Below are 19,542 nucleotides of genomic sequence, written 5' to 3' on the forward strand. Positions count from 1 at the left end.
GTAGAGAGATGGTGCAGTTCTAGTGTTGTTATTGTATATTCTCACTTTTTTTTTCCCCTGCGTTTTTTGACCCTTGCTCATGTCAGGCTGAATGCAGACAGGGCAGGAACTGGGAAAGGGAACCTGGTCTACAAAGGCTCTTAACCCCTGCCTGAATTCAGAGGCCCTGTGACAGTGTTTTGGTCAATACGGTTGGCTAGTTGCAAAGACTGCAAGCTGGTGCTTGGAAGGGGGCCCTGTGCTGTTTCTTTTAAACTTTCCATATTTTCAGCGTGCTGAGCCTATGGGTCAGCACACGACGGCAGGGCATCACCTTTCAGGAGGGAAATTCTGCAAGTGGCTGACTCATAGCTGATCACCTCCAGCAGCAAAGTGGCACGCAGTGCTACCCTTCTTGTCCAAAGTCAAAAATATAATTGATTACGGACCAAATACAGCCCCAAGCGTCCAAAATAAGAGGCACTCATGGGCTTTTCAGGAGCCGAAAAGGTATCCAAGCATTACCAGCCACTCGTATTTGTGTGTGTCTGACTTTCATACGTGGCTCCAGTATGGGCTCCTTAAAGATCTTGTCCTTTTTTTTCTCGGTTAAAAAATTGTAGAGATTGACAGAGATGTACACCAAGTTCTAGCACTCTGATTTAAAAGAGCAAAGTTATAGGCTCTTGGAAATAGAGGTTTATAATAGAGAAGCACTGGCAAACCCTTAACTACAGAGAAGCTACCAGGCGTTGCAACAATAATTGGGAAGGGAGGGAAAAAAAATCACACTGTGTTTTTCAGTGCTTAGCTAAGAAATACAACAAGAGAGTTTATTGCTTGCAAAACACAGCTGCACTGCCTCAAATTGGATGGAAAAACGAACCCTGATAATTTATTACACCCCTAAAGTCACAAGAATGTACCCATAAATTACTTTTTTGGAGGGGGAGGGAAGTGGTACCACTGTAGTCCATTCTGCACAACCTACTTATTAGTATCATAATTTATTATTATTATGCCCTGCTGCAAATAGAGAGGCAGATAAAACTCAAATCTATTAAAACAACCGCTCCACTTTCTCTGAGCCACTGAGGGACACCATTCCAAAGGAAATGAGATAAATTACAAAGACGAATGTATGAGTCTTGCATTACAGCACACAGCTTGTATATATGCAAGAGCAGGAGGATAATTCAAGGAAAAAAGAATCATGTTAAGTTTTGCCATTCAGGATTCAACACAGAGGGACTGGAATAATATCAAGTGGTCAATTAAATATTTTAAATGTATTGATTTTTTTCTTCCAGAAGATGCTATACATTCACTCTGAATAAATGAATGTGTAGATGTGAAATAACCGCCCTGCTTCTATTTTAAATATACTTGAACCAACATGCATTTTAAATACTTTTTATCCAGCTATTCTGGGGAAGCAGCTACTATAGTGACAAGTGTGAAAATTGTATTGATAGAATACATATATCCTTGTGGTAATGATTAATTGCAAGGCTGAAGGGGATTTAAGGTTGGTGAAAGATGCTGCCTTGCAGTCCCAGAAGGACAAAGTGGAGCAGCCAAACATGCAGTTATAAAGTTCTCCACATGCCTTTGCTAATGGATTTCAGATAAGCCAGTAGGAATTTTGTGATATTTTTCCTTCTCTTTGTTTCCTTCTGGGATATTTAGCTGGACCAGCAGTTCTTAATGGCATCCTCCCCTTCCTTGCTACTTGGATGGATGGAATAACAAACAATAACTGTATAGGGAGGTTATTGCTCATTGTTCTTCTCAGGACAGGAGTCAAATGCCTGTTAGGTTATGATAAAGTTGGAATGTTTGGTGCTCTGGGCCAGGTGTACTGGACCCCTGATTCTGGCTGAAAGGAGGCTGCTGGACCAGAATGGCTTTGGGTACAGTAAATGCCAGGTCTAAGGAGAGACCTAGCAGTAATCTGCTTTCTATGTAGCCAATTTGTTCTTTCCACTTTTTTTTAAAAAAAAAAAAAGACGATGATGCATATGTGATAAAAAATCACACTGGACTTTTCTAAGCAATATAAGAGTTGTGGAGGTTTAGCTGGCTTCACTTTTATGAATGCTGGGGATTCTCAAAGCAAGAGTACAGGAGACAAAGCCAGAAAAACCTCAATGGTCCACAACATAAACAAACTTAATGAGAAGAAAAGAGTCAGCAATCATTTCATCTTCCCTGCAAAGCCTGCTGCTCTGATCGGGAAAACAACATCCAGGCCACACAGTAAGACACCAAGACTTTGTGCTGTTGCTACAGAGAGTGGGGGAACAAGAGGGATTGTCTAAGGAAGGAAATGAGGCCACCTTCTTGCTGCGATACTGCAGATATTCGTCTTCACAGACAGCTGGTGATGTGCACCAATCTCTACTTCAGATTGTTACTTCTGTACTCTTGCATGCTTGTAGTACCTGTGTGCATTTGTGTCTCTTGAATGATTCTCCATCCTTTCATATTCCATCTGTTGGCCTATTTTGTGTAGAGATTAGCTTTCGTGGTGATGGTTGTAATACTTAGAGTGAATAATGAGAAGTAAAAATATTTGAGATAAAATATGTATGAAATACATTCATAAAGCGATACTTAATATTGCTTCAGGTTTGGGCTTGGACACTTGTTCCTGCAGTTTATTCCTTAAAGTGTTTATGCAAGAACACAAGGGAAGAGAAGGCAGGAACACGTCCCACCTTCACTTGAATGTTAGTTGCCAAATCCAAAGATCAGCTTGTTTCTTTTTTTTTTTTTCCTGGGCCTTTGTTAAGATCATAAATAACAAAGTTCCTAGTGAAACCTGAACTCCTCTTCAAATGATAAGCTGTGCTTTGTAAGGGTTTCCCTTCAGATGGGCTCTTTGCTTCTCTGGCCAAGTGCATGGTTGCTCCTTCAGTTCTTTTGGCAACTTTTCCTCCTGTTTTTGCCTCTACCTCATGGTAACGCTCCTTTGGTGTGGCCTGAGCAGTTTCTAGCATTTAGTTCAGTAGTTGGTTACCTTCTACGTGAAGTTGTGGCACTATGTGCTTGTAAGTGGGAAGGAAAAGGGGGGGGCCAAGATAGGACACCACCTTTCAGGCTCAGACTTGGGCATAATATGCAGTGCTTAGTGTCTATGGTATATTGACATACAGCTTTTTCATAAAAGAAACCTGTGGTTTCCCTGTATTGGAAGCTGTGAGTAAATTTCAACTATTTTACATGATCGTAGACAAGACCCAGGACTGGCTGTGCCTGTTATGTTTTTAAGACAGCAGTAAACCGCATGCTTTTCTCTGAGCAACGGCTGCTTTCCTAATGGTGGAATGTGAAAGACTTACTGAGCTGGGGCTCTGAGATCCACCTGCTATTGCTGACCTACAGTATTGACTGAAAACCATGGGATAATGCCACCTTTACTGAAATAGTGAAATACGGCGTTATCGTCAAATGAAAAACCATTATATTTCCATAGATTTAACTGGACAATAAAATCATATCCGTGTTTGATTGAGAGACGTTAGATGGGTGACATTCACCTGCCTTTTCCACATGTTGTAGGGGCTCCTCTATATCAATGAATCATGGCTGTGTTTTCCAGGATGACTGGATTTGGAAGATCAAGGGACACAGCAAGGCAGACGCTTCATAGCGTACAAAACAGCTCATTGCTGCTTGTCACAGCAATTACGTTCTTATTTCCTAACTTGCTGTGTTCCACACTACCAGTGATATTGGGCAGCTCTTGCTTGAGCTTGGCTAAGATTTTTGAGAGCTAAAAGGTGTGCTGCATGTACCGAGAGACGGGAGTGCCTCTGCCTTGGACAATCTGGCATCCTCAGACTGGGGACATCTGACCCCAGCCTGTACGTGGAGAGGGGGCTTGCTTGGAGAGGCCAGCTAGGAATATGGAAAGCTTCATCTCAGCAAGCTATTTTGTGTTGCTCTGTGATGCTCGTTACTGTTGAAACCAAGTTTCCAAGCCACTGTTTTTCTCTACAAAAGGGAAGAGGATGATAGGAGCCTAAGCGGAGCAGGGATAGTGAAATTTAAAGTATTATGACATACATACATTTAATAGTACATCACACGTAAGGAAACAAGCACATATGATTGCAGTATTACAAGATGGATATAGGTCCTACAACATTAAATTTAGTGCCTTGTGATTGATGATCCTTTGTTCGCAGGTTTTCTTTTATGTATGTTATTTCTGTAGGATAAGCATCTTACCAGCTGGAAGAAACATACAACTTTTTTATTTTCTAGCATGTAATTTCTGTTTGATTCACAGCTAATAAATAGGTCATCTTGTACTTTTGAAATGCCAACATGCAGTAATTCAGTGAAATAGAGACTCTACATTAAAAACCTGTCAACCTCAGTGCAATTTTCCTGCACCCTGCGCTCTGGAAAGATACCTTGTCACTCATGGTTCAGCTCTGTTTCCCTGAAATATCTCTTCTTCTGCATAAGTAATGAATACAGTTGCATGAAAATATCTGGCACAATGTCTGTTCTTCCTCCCACTCTAAGGAGCTGTGGTACAGAGGCTGTATTTATTGGTTGATCTTACCACACCTGTGACTTCAGGAAGATTTGCTGGGAATATTGTGGCCCCCTCCCACCTGCAGGCAGGTGTTCTCAGCTGTGCTAACCACACGGAAGTCACGGAAATGCTGCCTTGAAAAAATCCTGTGTTATTTAGCTGCTTCTCAAACTGTAAAGTCTACATAATACAGAACAGTTTCAAATTCTTATTTGCTTTCAGTCTCTTTTCATTTCTAATGTGTCACAGAAGTCTTGCACAAAAAGAGCGTTGGGCTGAAGCAGATCCAGTTTAGGAGTTTTTAAAAGGATTTCTATTCTTTAAAAAAGAGCTATACACAGAACATTAGCTTGCTAAGCTTGTCTTCTACTTCACATAATCTGAAATACACAATTTACTGTTTCTTATTTTGTAGTTTTTTCCTCCATAGCCCTCAGAGCTGACAAAAAGATGGCAAAACCTTCAGGTCTGTGTCTCTGATCTGAATCAACGCAAAATTGTCAAGCTGGGCTGCTGTGGCACTGCTGCTAGTGACGTGTGAGAGGGCAGTTCTGTTTATTCACAGACTTAAGGCCAGAAGGGGTCCCATGATTTTCTATTCTGTTCTGAAAAAAAAAAAATTCATGGGATCACACTTTCAGAGACTATTTTCAGATGCAATACAGGGAAACTTCTGCAGTGGTGGTTCCAAAATCTGTGTACAGAGAAACCCACCACCCCAGAACAGATGAAGTTTCAAGCCCAAGATTTAATCCTGCAGGTGTTACTCACATGAACGCTTTCCCCTGACCCTAAGTTGGATAATGTGGTGTGAGGAAGGACAAATGCTGTTTCAACGAAAAAGCAGACCAGCTCCAACCATGAAAAATTTGGCGGTGCCTTTTGTGTTTTTACATCAATAGCAAGTTGAAACTCGTAAGATGTCAGCCCCATAAAAATGGGAAAAGCAGGGTGTGCTAACCCCCTGTGAACTGAGTTTTACAAGGGATAAAGCTACTGAATCCTCACAGTGAGGTCCAAAAGTAATTTAAATCTCTTCCCCTCTCTCTTTGCTCCCAATTTCCCCATCCCAGTTGTTGTTTGATGCATCAGCTGAGAAGGAAAGTTAGAGACTGACACTAATAAGGAGGGCTCAGAATCACTAAGAGTATTAAAAGGTTAGGTCATGGTGTGTTCTATTAAATAGAATATTAATTGAATTCTTGACATCTGAGGTGAACTGTGACATGCTCATGGGATAAATATTGCATTTAACAGAGCATCATGACCTAAAGCTCTAAATACTATTGAGCATCAGTGCCAATCCTTCACAATAGATCTTAGCCTCAGTCCTCAGGGTACGAATGCTCCCTTGGAGTTTTGGAAGCTGAGCTTACAAACAGATTTCACATTTCTTGTTTCTGTTCTCAGTTAAGTCCAAAATTGGTTCTTCCATCTCAAGACATTCACGCACTCAGGCTCAGACTTAGATTCTCAATATATATCAAGAAAAGCACATTTCAAAAGCCATGCATTACAATCTTACCGGGCTTGGTACAAGAGAGGTTGAAAGAAAATTTCTCCATCTCCACCCCTGCACCATAAAGGAGATTAAAACATTAAAAAGGCCAATTAAAAATAGGGAATCTCATGGCAACATTTTCATTAACCCTCCCCAGTTCTTCTTTCTGTCTCATTAGTCATCACAGGGAGAGGAAGGATCATTTTAATTAGCAGCATTGTAAAGCTTTATTTAAGGCAACTGCCCCTCCTGCTGCTCTCTGGATTACCCTGCCAGCTTATAAATACAATACCAAATCATTAACAGCCCAAACCACCACCACCGAAAGGTTTGGAAGAAAGAAGATCCACTATGGTCAATGTTTAGGGCTCTTTAACAATGTCCTTGCTCCTTATTCAGGCATAATTCAAGCGTAATATTGGGCTTTATGAAACAACTCAATATCCTCTTACAGCAAAGCCCTTTCTAGTCAAGGATACCATGTGTGCAACTTTCTTCCCCTTTGTTTTCAGGGCAGTGAAAGCACAGAGCCACATCTGACAGGATAGACACGGTAGATAGGATCACGGGTTTTCTGATGTCCCAATTTGGAATTACTTGTTAAATTCTCAAATTAAGGGACCGCTGCATGCTGACAGCCTTGCAGGAGGGAGGTGAGGGACCAGACCCCTCCTGTGGGAGGCTGGTGGAGCATTTTAGAAGGAGGTTTCTGTGAGTTTAGGTTAAAACGAGCACCCATGTTTCATGAAAAGCGAATTGCTTTTTCCAACCATTGCTTGCTGAATTTCCTGTTTTTGTAGAAGCAAGACCCATTGGTGTGTTCTACTAGAAAAAAACCCAGCCAATGTTTACAGCCAGCGGTTTCTGTACCTGGCAGGGCAGAGCAGAACGTGTGCCCATGCAGAAGAGCAAATTTGCTCTCCCTCACAGCCCCGCGGCACGTGCTCTGCTGCTGGAGTTGGGCAGAATGACCCCGACGGCAGCGCAGAGGCTTATTTTGGAACTACTTTGAGTACTACAGTTTTGATTGAGAATTAGATGCAAGTGGAGATCTCCCATACTCTTGTAGGGTATTCAGGGTCACATTAATGGAAACGAACAGGACAGCATGACCCCCAGGTCCTAAGTACCCCAACCCCATGGATAATCTAAAAATTGTCCTCCAGCCCCTGGCTGTTTCTTTCTCTTGCAAACAAATCGTTCTTCCTCTGTAGCAGACTGAAGCAGCTTCTTTTCTTTTGCATCCAGCAGAGTAGTGATGGAAACATCCCGTTTCTTAAAACATAAGTTGCACAAAACCTCCTCCTTACTAAGACCCCACAATTAAGACTATTAGGATTCGCTATCTAGATCCGTGGCCTATTTTCCCTGACCTGACTATGTAAATAGGGACACTTCAGCACACCTGTGTGCTGTGATCTCTAATTGTTCACCACCGTTGAGCAAAGGCAACCCAGTCTTTCCCTTAGAGCGACTTATTAGCTACTTGTGGGAGTTTAAGCACTCCTGGTACTCTGCCGTGGACTTTTCAGTGTCCATATGTTGGGACCACAGCTAGCATTTAATTTTTCAGTTATAATATCAGACAGCTGAAATTGCCTGAAAGTCTGAGCTATCCTCTTTGCTGCTGGGTGCCAAGGTACATCAGAAGAGGACAAAAACTTTTAACCTTCAAGTCTGAAGACACAAAGTACGGTTTGTCTCCCCCTGAAATCAAGATTGTCTTGACTTCAGTTGGAGCATTAAGAAGAATGCGGAGATACTGTTTGAAAAAGTAGGCATACTCCTCAAGGAAGGTTTAAAAATGACGAGGTAAACTTGACTTTACCTCCATCGACTACTGTTTAAGTAATGAAAAAGACTACTGATGTATCACTGAATGATTAATGTGCTGCTACACGGAGTTCATTTCATATTAAGTCAAGATCTGTACCTGTGGAAGTTTGCAGGGAGAGCTGATATCTCATATGGAAGTAACTGCTATGTGTCAGACTGTCACCAATGCAGTTTTGTAAGTGAATCTGAAATAAGTAAAACATTTCCACTTTTAAAAATGGAAAAAAAAAAAGGTTTGAGTTTGGGGCTGATCAGCCCCTCTGTACCCATCTCAGCTCATCTCCACTCGCTGTGGTGGGCTCTGAAGACAGCTGAGCAGGTCGCAGAGCGGAGCTGCTGTCACTAAATGTTCCTTGTCAAAACCGGGGGGAGGCTTCCCAAGGCCAATGTGCTGCCAGTGCCCATTCTGGAGAACCAAAGTTTCAAGGGATATCAGTCTGGAGATCACGGATGCTAAACTCACTTAAAACCAGGCAGTGACGATAGTCTGAGTAACAGTCCTTGTAAAAGTTTCTGTACAAGTTGCTTTGTTTTCTATTTACAGCTTCGCTGTATTTTTCTTATAATACATTTTTAATGACTTATAAGGCCTAGTTATTTATTCTCCAGAAGCCAAATACTTTCTCTCCCTCACAATGTGAGCAGATGAGCTTTGCACAGAAGAGCTGCATGGGAGCAGGGCAGCAGGGTGAGGGATACTGCATGGCTCTAAGGAGCCCCACAGCACCCAAGGTGCTGGTGCAGTGGGTGCCCGAGCGTGTAGCTCCCTGCTGCAGAGCGACTGCCTGCATGGAGGGCCCTTCCTGGGCCACAATAGCTCCAAATTACTAATTATTCTATCTGCATGTAAGGGAGTCACTTTCTGTGTTCACTTAGCTCTACATTTCCTACTCCAACAGTAACCTTAATTAAAAACCCACCCCATGAACCTGCAGTGCCCTGTGTGCAGAACCCCTTCTATCTATGTGTTGAAAAGTTAAGCAGCATGAACAACGGAGCAAACAAAAGCAGAAGATGGGATGCTTTGGTGGTTTGTTTTTTTTTTTTTTTGCAAGAGATGTAATTAGTCTGTTAAACCATCCTCCATCTCCAAGCACAAACATTGATTGCCTCATGATGACTCTAACCAGAGTGGTATTAAGTCTACCGTATTTTCTAAATTGTTATATATCCAATATTTTCTTTTGACTCTTCTTTATGTTTAGATTAATAACTATGTAATCACTTTATTAGTTTATTTAGATTATATCATTTTAGGAAATTATTGTTTAGATCAGCCTTGTCCTTCCCTTCCATCCCTGCCTTCCCGGAATTAAGTAGTATCAGAAGAAACCAATTAATTGCAACGCGACTGCTGTAATGGGGTCTGCTCTACAATGTGGCACCATCTAATGGAGTTTTAATTTCCCCGTGGTGAGCCAACGTTTGCTTAAAGAGAGACTGTCACAGCAAACCACTGCCCCAAGACACAGAGCTTCTTAAAGTCTGTGGGGTTGAACGGGCACGTTGGAGGTGCTGCTGCTTTTGCTGTGGGTAAAATTCACAGAGGGCCATAGCTGGGGCACCAAAGAGCATCCCGACCCCGTTGTGGGCTGTGATTTCCTGTGGACTTGCAGAACACAGCAGACATACAGCCCTGTACAGCTTATGCTGCACCTCCTAACCTTGCAGGATCCTGGGTGCTAAAATGAACTCCATCACCTACTGAAGGTTTTACAATTTATTTTTTTTTTAAACACATGGCCTTCCTTAACATATAGTTATTTAACTTTTGGGGGTCCTCGCTATGCAGTTGCACCAAGGAGTCCTTGTCAGGGAGCAGAAGCCCATCGTGGTGGGGCTGAACAGAACCACAGAAAAGGAAGAGCCTCTGCCTAGGGAGGCTGTGTAACTTGCAACACACACAGGACGCACAGTCAAGAGAGAGCAGGAAACAGAGACAACAGAATTTGTAACAATATTTTTCCGTTAATTGGATTGTTCAGAGTTTTTAGTATGACCAGAAGTTACAATGGGGATTCTCGAGGGAGGCGAAGCACCCAGCTCCCTTTGAAATTCAGCAAGACATAGCCCCCTAGCCTGCTCAGGCCCTGGGCGTCTTTGAAAATCTCAGCCTACGCTGCTGTAGACTAATGACTGTTTTGCTTGGTGAACGCTGACAAACTTCTAAAGTCGGTCTGCCTTTCCCAATCTTCTGACAGCTTAAGAGATTTGAAACAAAGCTACATTATGATGCAACCAATTTCAGCAGCATCTGATTAACAAAAAGGAGGCCACAGCTACCTGACAGCAGCTGGTGGTTATTTTTTATTTCTAAAACAAACTGATGGCCTCAAACATTCATACATGTATTTATTTTTTTGTTTAAATGTCTCATTTCCAGGGTTTTTTTTTTTTGGGATTCATGCAGGGAAATAAAGTTTTGCAATTCTTCTTCTCATAATAAGTCTGTCTAAAAATGATGTTGCTCATTCTATTGAAAGATGGTTTCATTTCCTACTCAAAATTGGTATGAAAAATTTGCCTTGCCAAATGAACATTGTATACTGAACTTGTCAAATCCTCTCTCCTGACACAAATAAAAGATAACATTGGGTGGCAGCATGTAAAACAGCACTGACAAGACAGCTGGGAGGGAAGCAAAGAAATACATATTTTTTTCATTCTCTTTTCCTAAGAAGGGTAAGGGAAAGATCCAGGTGAGTGAATGCTGCTGTGTTACAGGGAAAAATACACTGTCTGAAGACTTAACAAGCCATTTCAATGCAAGTTTTAAGAGGAACATAAGCGATTCTGTTTCTGATTAGTAAAATCATGGCGAAAGTCTTGACTTTTTCAAGGCAACCAAGAAAGCTGCTAAGCAGAAAGGGCGGCTGAATGAAAGGGGCGTTCGGTTCAAAGTTCACAACTCGGCTGTGCAGGCTGGGAGGGCTACTTACAGCATTGCTGAGAATTATTCCTATTATATTTAAAAATAAAGAAGGTAATGATAGCACCTTCATTAGATCTGCAGTCACATCATGTAAGCGATTTTTTTTTCCCTATTAAAATTGTTGATTGAAGGCCGTTAGCTATTTATCAGCCCAGAATTACATTTCTCCTCTCCTAGGGGTTGCCTCTGTTAAAAATCACAACAACCGCCTAGTTAGTAACACGAAAAGACTACTAAAACTGCAGTTTCGGACTGGGAAGGAGGAATACAGGCATGAAACACAGATTGCACCTTCAAATCCCCGATGGCATCACGCTTCTTTGTTCTGCTAAGAAAAATTAACCTCAATCTCGGCTCAAGGTCCCCCGATTGATTATCATAGTCATTTAAATACTGTAATCTCATTTTCAGCATCAGGGAAAGGGAGCGAAAAGAAGAAAAAGAGAAAGAGGTGGGGAAGTGAGGGGGAGAGAAGGAGAAAACAGAATAAATTATCTGACAAAAGGAAAAAGGGCCTTTCTGCTTACGGAGCCTATTTCAGATCCTTCCACTTGATTGGAAAAGTTGATGAAGTTTAAATGAAGCAGAATTAGAGGCTCAGGCCACTGAGTATTGACAGGGGCCCACGGAAGAATGTGCAATTCAATAGGCCTGATTTCTGTGGAAAACAGGGGAAAGGCCTAAATGGTATAATCTTCAATCAAATCTAACATCGACACTGACAAGGCAGGGTAATGAGATAGGCCAGATCAGGCATGTTGGTTAAAGAAATTAATCCCTCTTGCTGCACCAAGAGTTCAGCTTTGATGCCTATTGTACAGACCCCTGTCCCAGCCTATCTAAATGCTAACTAACTGCGAGTGTGATCTGGGACTGTGCTTTTCATTGCTGGGGCTAATCTGATAACAATTTTATCTCCCTGATTATGGAGGCAGAGAGAGCAAGGCAGCCCCTCGCGGTGGCACCGCGCGGAGCGGGAGAGGAGAGGGGCAGAGCGCGGCGATGGATGCAGCGGTGCCGGTGTGGGCGTGCGGGGAAACTTGCATTTCAGCATGTATTAGCGCTTTAACACACCGTAATACATGGTAATTATTGTCGTTACAGTCGCCTCCTGACCAGCTGATTGGTGTCTCCTGGGAACCACCGCGGGGGACATGCGGCAGCCACGAAGGTGATCTGAGGGAGCAAATGTAAAGGGCGTTGTGAGGTTAAAAAGCACGCTGCACACAAAGGGTCTCCTCTACCTGGGCAAGAAGCCCGAAGCTTGTGATGAAAATGATCTTTATTTTTCAGGCTAGTTTGCTCTTCACTAGGTAGTACAAGGCTCACTGTGTTTGCTTTTCCTTTTTTTTTTTTTTTTTTCTAGCTGGGGCATTACACTATTTTTTTTTACGCACATATCAACACACTGATTTACTTAAAAAAAAAAATCAAACTGCAGCGATTTCCCCGATATTGAAATTTTCTTAAAAGCTGTTGTAGGAAACCTAGTGATAGGGCCCCACTTTCACTTGTCTATGTCACTTCAAATACAGGCAAGTTGAAAAGTTATACTCTAATTTATTTTAAGTACAAATGGTTAAAAAAGAAAATATCCTCAGAAATTCAGGTTCTGTCTAATTGCACAATGTGAGCAACAAGCAAGAACAAAACAATCTCTGCAAGATGACAAAGGCTTCTCCAATTCAATAATTAAGCATAAGAGCATCTCTAAGAATTTGCGTGGAATGCAATCTGCCCTTGGGTAAAGTGTGGCTAAAAACTTGCAAACATGTGGAACAGAAAACGGTCCCTGTGATCGCTGGGAACGTGCTTTGTTTGCTCTACATTGCTCTACATTTAAGTGCTATGCAGCACTTAAAAAGAGGGGAAAATGATTTTAGCAAAGGTTTAAAAATGAAGAAGCTTTTGCCTTTCCTTTGGGTACTTGCCCACCCGATGCCTGCCCAATGTCCCCCTGTCCAGCAGAGTCCTTGCTGAGCCTCTTCCAGCTTCTCCTGTATGCTCGGGACGTTTCCTTGTGCCTCTTCCAGAAAAGGAAGGATATTTATTGTTGGTGGGGTAGGAAGGAAATAAGGCAGAGATGTTCCTGTGCTCTTAAAAGTTTCAGCGGGGTCTGCGGTGCTGTTCTCAGCCCGGTGGGTTCAGTGTCTCTGGAGAACAGCTTGTGAATAAGGGCGCGTTATCAGGTTTTTGGTTGAAACGGCAGAATGGAATAACCTCCGAAAAGAACTGAGAGATACGTGTGGTTTGAGCCTTGGGGATTATTACAAACATTTCCCCTCTGTTTGATAGGGACTCAAATGTCCCCGACGTTTTGCATGGTGTCTTGGATTTGAATTAGCCTGAAAATCATCTTTTGGCTTTACATGGTTCGGGGCCAGCACCATAAAGTGGCGTTGGCTCTCCCCCAGTTTCTTAAATCTCTCAGACAGTAAAGTCTGAGTTCTAGGTTCATCACAAAATCTTACAGCTGACGCACCTCTTGTTGCTCTGTGAGTAAGGCGGCCTCATTTTAGACGTGGACACATTTGTGACCTTTTTTGTCATCTCATTTTTTTCTTTTTCTGCCTACATTCCTTCTTCCTTTAGCTTAATTTCTGATTTTATATCACCAACAACTCACACAAGGGGCTGTACAGATTTTCTCTGCTGTTACGGTCATAATGGAACAATTTGGTCTAATGGTTATTATCGTGCTGGCTGACTTCAATAATGCACTTCTAAATCAAAGGCCCTTTGAAGCTTTATTTCCATTGTATTAGACGGATAAACATAGAAGATTTTCACGAACATAAAAGGCATTCACCTTGTAATGTTTTGGGGGCCTATTAATCTCACCAATTTGCATTGTTTTGTTCACGTAAAGGATCAAAATGCCCTTTTGCTTGCTTTGCATCCTGCATGCCTGTCTTTGGGGCGAGCAGCTCTGAACGCCCGGTGCTGCTGCTGCTGCCCCTCTGCCTGCTGAATCAGCGCCGTCACTTTGCAGCCTAAATCCCATCTTCAAATAATCAGCAAAAAAATCCACTATTTTCACTCCTGCAGAATGTTTACTTGCCTCTTGGAAATGCCTTATTTATTCCAGCGGTTTCTGTGCAAGATGTGGGAGGGTACTAAAGCTCACGAGGAGTTTAATTTTTAGTGTACCAAATAATTCATTTAAAATCTTAAATGAGTTCATGCTGAGAAGAAAACCCTTAGAAGTCGGAGCATTGGCAAAACAAAGCTCAGAACCAAATCTAATGATTATTTGACTAACCAGCCCTTCATTAGTTTATTTCTCTAATGAATTATTGAGCTGTACTGGGTAGATGTTTCAGAATACATTTTAAAAGCACAATACTGGCCTTAGATTGCAAAAATATAATAGTACTAGTGGTATAATAATAATAATAAGCACACAAAATGCTGCATAAACACTAATTAATCCTCAGCGTCCCTGAGCAGCAAGCACAGAAGGCAGAACGCTCAGCACATGTAGTGATTTGAGGTAAATAGTATAATTAACAGCGAATAAAAGACAGCGCTATTCCAAACACAGCTCCCAGCACTTGTGGCTACTCTCCTCCGTGTTGCAGGGGTTATTCACCTGAGACAGGCAAATTAAAATTTGGTTCCTGACCAAGTTTCAAATAGATGCATCGAGTCCAAACAGCTGAGAGCAAGCATTAGGGAAGAGAACGGTTATTTAAATCAACAAAGCCAACACCTGAGAGAAGTTCTCTGAATGCCTGCAGAAGCTGCTTTGCTGGGTGGTGATGCTGTCGGTGTTTGCCACGTCTGAGGCTCTCTCTGGCTGCTCTCGGCCAGCACTGCTGCAGCTGCGAGGTCTCGGCTGCCGGCTGAAGCCCCGGATCAGTCGGGCAGAGCAGGGGTACGCCGTGGGGACAGGGGAGGCCATGGGGACCTGCGCTGTCTTAGTGTTTCTGGGGAGAGGGAATGATTTTGCTGTCAGTCCCACCCGCAGACACTGTACCTGCACGGTTTCTGCCAGCTCTCACAGCTCCGAGCATCCTGCCATGGGTGTATTTTTAGGGAAGCCTTCATTTTATCAACTTCTCTTCCTGCGCAGGTTAGCCGTCCTTGCGCAAAGGGGGATGAGGATTACAAAGGTGAGTGGCGCATCCTGGCTCCATCCTGAGACGGGGCTTGATGAGTTAGGAACATCAGCACAGGTTCACCTTGGCTCATCATGTGCCTGTGTGGGGAGAGCTTAAGAAGATGCATGGACTGGGAGAGAAGGTTTAAAAAAAAAAGAGTAAGGTGAAGGTTAAAGGCTCAAAGATTGAGCACAACATTCAGGCACATAAAAGCCCTGTTACTGCTACAACGCAGGTCTATTAATAAAAACTTCAGCTCCAGAGTGATGGAAAACCTGTCCTTTCAATAATTACTGTTGGAAGAGATGTTTTTGATAGTGGCGGTTTGCAGCTTGAAGTAAATATCCTTTTTCATACCACGCACCTGTCCATGGTTGTCTCTCACATCAGTAGCGCTTTTTTTTCATGACGTGACACAATTTTAGTTTGATAAAATGCCACCAGTTCCTTTTCTTAGCTGTCCTTTCTACGAATGTCTCCAGAAAACAAACTCAGTTTGCAACAACTCTCAGCAGTGCCTTGCTCTGTAACAAGTCCGATGGCTGACAAATAGTTCATGATAAGGTTCAATGGGCATTAAAGGAAAAGGTAAAATCTGGTGATTTCTGCCTTTACTTGGTACCCAATTTCCATCCCTTAGGGCTGAAGAGAAAAGCTTAGGAAAATGAATTCTAAATGGTCTGGCATTTAGACCAATAAAAAGAGCCCGGCAGCAGTTGTTATGTAAATAACAAGCTTTTAAAACAAATATTTTGCATTCTCGTAGTTCTGTAAAGTTCTGTTTGTTAATCTGGTTCTCTCGCAGCGTGGATGACTGGGACTGAGCCCTCCTGGCCACAGCCTGGCCTTTTTCACAGGTGCCAGCCTTTCTTAGCACCCAAAGCCCCTTTCCTCCTCCTTGGAACTGCTGGTTCTGAAACAGCTCTTCTTTTTCTTCTTCTGAGGCTCAGTTTGGGCTTCCGAATGCAAGCTGGGTGTTACTCAGCTCTGAAGCTGTATCATGGAGAGCAGCTCCCAGCCCCTGCTTCCTGCATGCCCCCTGGACACACCTGAGCAGGTAAGAGCATGCTTTGATAGCTGGTCCTGCAGCTCTGATTTCACATTTACCTTCGTGTACCGGGGGTATGGGCTGTTACAGGCTGGCGATGCAATGACTTTGGCAGCCCTGTCGAGGTTAATTATGGTCTGCTGGGTGTTAAGCACGGTGAAGTCTTGTTTCCTGCCCAGGACTGAATTATTTTTGTACCACAGAGTAGTTTTCAGTAAGTTTTTACTGAGAAAAGTGCTTTGCTAAGGCTTTTACCGGTAAAAACAAAGAACCCAAAAGTGCTTTGCTCAGATTTTTACTGGCATTACTAGATGAAATACTTTCCTCAGCTTTATGCTGCAAGAAAACAGATGTTGCTAAACTAAACTTACTCCTTGACCAACTAAAAGCTACACTGTATTCTACGAGAGAATAATACGGTGTCCATTCTTTAGAAGGCGTTATGTGAAAAGATGCTGTGTTTGTGCTGAGCTAGCTGCTGTGTGTGGACACGTCCTGGTGGAGGACGGGCTGTGCAGCGCTGAGGCAGGAGGGTCAGCCAGAAACACGGGCAGCCGGCTGTGCAACCTGTGGCCTCCATTTGGGCACGTGGAGCCTCGTTTGGAGGATGCGTGAGAGAACGGGAGAGAAGGATGGGGGTCCCGTGGTTAGCTGCTGCAAAGTAGGAGGTCTGTCACATTTCCACTGGCTGTGCTCACTGCTCGGAGCACTGAGGCTTTCGGGGACTGAATGCTACTCAGAGGAAGGCTGGGGAGCAAGCATCCCATCCGCCACTCCTGGGCCTTTGGTTTTTCTGTATTTGCTGCCTGGTGAACCTTAATGCCAGCTGGGCATTCTTCAGGGCCCTCCCATGACTATCAGAAACACTCATCCAAGCAGCAGTTGTCTCAAAAGCTTTAGTCCCCTCCTTTAAACCATCTTTGTATCTTTGGTTTTCAGGTGGCAGTGCACAGCGTGAGGGTTGGGACATGCTGGCCAACCCCTCGGGCAGCTGTTTCCAAAATGCCGAGTCTCCAGGGCTCCCCTGGAGGAAGAAGGGATCCAGGACTGCAGCTGGAAGCACGAAGAGGAGACATGGCAGAGGGCTGGTGCTGTGAGCATGCCACCACCAGTGCATCTGCCACAGCTGCCATCCCATCGCTGTGACCTGCTGGCAGCAGGGGACACGCGGGTAACTTCAGCATTCAGTGCAGCATGACATGGTGTGGGAAGGCAGCTGGAAGGTGGTCAGCAGAATTTGCTACACGCGCTTTGTGCAATTTACTGTGAGGTGAAATTACTGCTGATTCCAAGTGTAAAAGCATCGTGGTTAGCAGCACAGCTACTTCATGCATAAGGGAGGATTGCATCAAGTGCATACAGATCTCTTTACATCCTTACCAGCTGGCTTACTGTGAAGGAAACTCTCTTGCAAGGAAGCTCTGAGAGAAGTTGTCCAGAATGCTAAAATTTATTACAACTTTTCTTCAAAACTTGGTCAAATTTTAATTTCACCTGGCCAGATAGCTGAAATCCTGTCTGAGTCTTTTTAAAACTTCCCACGGTTTACAATTGCTCAGAAATCTCATTGCCAAGGTGCTCTGCAACAGTTGTGCTGGGCAAGAACTCAAGCCCTAGAGCTAAGGTTGAGCAAACTGCTGGAAACAAGGGGAGGAGACATCACTGAACCCTGCGGACAGCCAGTGCTTGGCTGAATGCTCCAGTTCAGGTGGACAAATCTCTCACAAACTGACATAATCTTCACGACTGCATATAATTTACCTGCCCTATATGCGCTACAGAAGAAGAGCCACTCCTTGCAGTATTACCCCAGTTATAAATTCTTAGACCTGGAATTTTACGGCGCTGACTGGTGGTTATACACGCTTCAACTTCAGGAATGTGAATGCATTGTGACAACAAGATCAGCCCTTGCAATTAAGCCTTAACTTACCTTAACTATCATATAATTACATACACTTCTGATTTATATTTATGTATCAACTAAAAATGTATTTACTAGCATGTTTTTCTAAGAAAGGCAGGGATGGTTTGGAGTGATGGGGAAGGTGCTGCGCTGCCTCCTCTCCCTCCCAGTCACCAGAGGAGCCGCCTCCATCCCCACGGGCATCACCGCACGCACAAAACGAGTTCGGCTGCCCTGCTCACACCTGGGTCTGGCACATCCTTCTGGGGCAGGTAGCTAGGCGAGGAAATTTCACTTCAACCAAAGTTAAAGTCACTCCCAGTCAAATGTACGGGATCCAGAGAGAAGAAACGATGCAGAAGCTTTGGATTGAAAATGATGCTTCGAGTTATAGCACAGAACCTACTTGTTTTCTTTGCCTTCCTAACCACTTCCAAATTAAGTTTTTAAGTTTCATGAGGAAGAGCAGACAGTGAGCGTTGCAGGACTCCTGTTCTCCGTGCTATTCCACAATTTTACGGCTGCCTTCCAGGCCTGACGGTACGGGGGGTGGGGTGGGATAACGAAGGGAGCTCAAGACCTTCAAAACCTTCCCTGCCACAGCGCAGGCTGGGCAGCAGCAGCCTAAATGTCACCGCTGTCCGACTGGGGGGGGGGTAAGAACCCCCCCAAACCCCCCCACGCCAGGCGTTTTTGACCAGCAGCGGCTGCCCTCCCAAGGAGAAGAGGCAAAGCGCAGCTCGGTGCTGGCCCCGCAGAGGCTCGGCAGCTGCCGGGACCCCCTTGGACCCCCCCCCCCGGAGCCCCTCAGCCCTCAGAGCACGGCCCCAGCCCGGCGGGGGGGGGGGGGGCAGCAGCGCGGGGCCGGTGCCGCCGGGAGCGGCCGAAGCCTTTCGGCTGGTGCCACCCAGGGGCCGGGAGCTGTGCTGCAGCCGGCTGGGACCGGGGGAGGCGGCTCCGGGCTGGGGGCTGCGCTCCGCGGGGCTGGGACCGGGGCTGGGACCGGGGCGGGGCGGGGGGGAGCCGGGACCGGGACCAGGGCAGGGGGGAGCCGGGATCGGGACCGGGATGAGGGCGCGGGGCGGGATCAGGACCGGGACCGGGGGGGTACCAGGGCAGGGAGGAGGTCGGGGCAGGGACCGGGACCGGGACCAGGACTAGGGCGGGGGGGGGGATCAGGACTGCGACCGGGGTGTACCGGTGCAGAGCAGGAGATCGGGACCGGGACCGGGATCAGGGCGGGGGGCGGGATCAGGACCGGGACCGGGGGGCTACCAGGGCAGGGAGGAGATCGGGGCAGGGACCGGGACCGGGTGAGGGGTCCGGGGGAGGACTGGGACCGGAGGGATCTCGGTCCCGGGGCTCACCTTGAGGATGAGGGGGTTGCGCAGCATGCTGTCCCGGGCCACCCCCAGCCTCTCGTTCTCGCTGCCCGCCTCCACCTCAGCCAAGCACAGCGGCCGCCGCGGGGGCCCCCCCCGCCGCCTCCCGCCATCCCGGATAACGAATTCCGCTGCCGTTCCCGGACAACCAGACGCTCGCGGACCGAGGGCGCGTCCAAAGGCAAAAAAAAAAAAAAAGGGGGAAAACAATAATAATAATAATAATAATAATGAAGAGGCCGCCACCCGCCCTGCGGGCACCGGAGAGGGGCGGGGGGGGGGAGAACGGAGCGGCGGCGGCCC

At 45.1% G+C, this 19,542-nt stretch overlaps 1 protein-coding gene across 1 annotated transcript in view; it reads right to left on the bottom strand.

Annotated features, from left to right (window-relative positions):
• The window catches only part of CFAP77 (cilia and flagella associated protein 77), a 61,065-nt gene extending 41,636 nt beyond the window's left edge, over window positions 1–19,429 (bottom strand). The window contains exon 1 of the mRNA XM_048054326.2: window positions 19,225–19,429. Coding sequence (XP_047910283.2) covers window positions 19,225–19,251 — 27 coding nt within the window. The 5' untranslated portion in view covers window positions 19,252–19,429. The remainder of the gene's footprint in view (window positions 1–19,224) is intronic.
• Window positions 19,430–19,542: the final 113 nt, after the last annotated feature.

This window comes from Anser cygnoides, chromosome 20, assembly GCF_040182565.1.
Source record: "Anser cygnoides isolate HZ-2024a breed goose chromosome 20, Taihu_goose_T2T_genome, whole genome shotgun sequence".
Taxonomy (NCBI): Eukaryota; Metazoa; Chordata; class Aves; order Anseriformes; family Anatidae; genus Anser; species Anser cygnoides.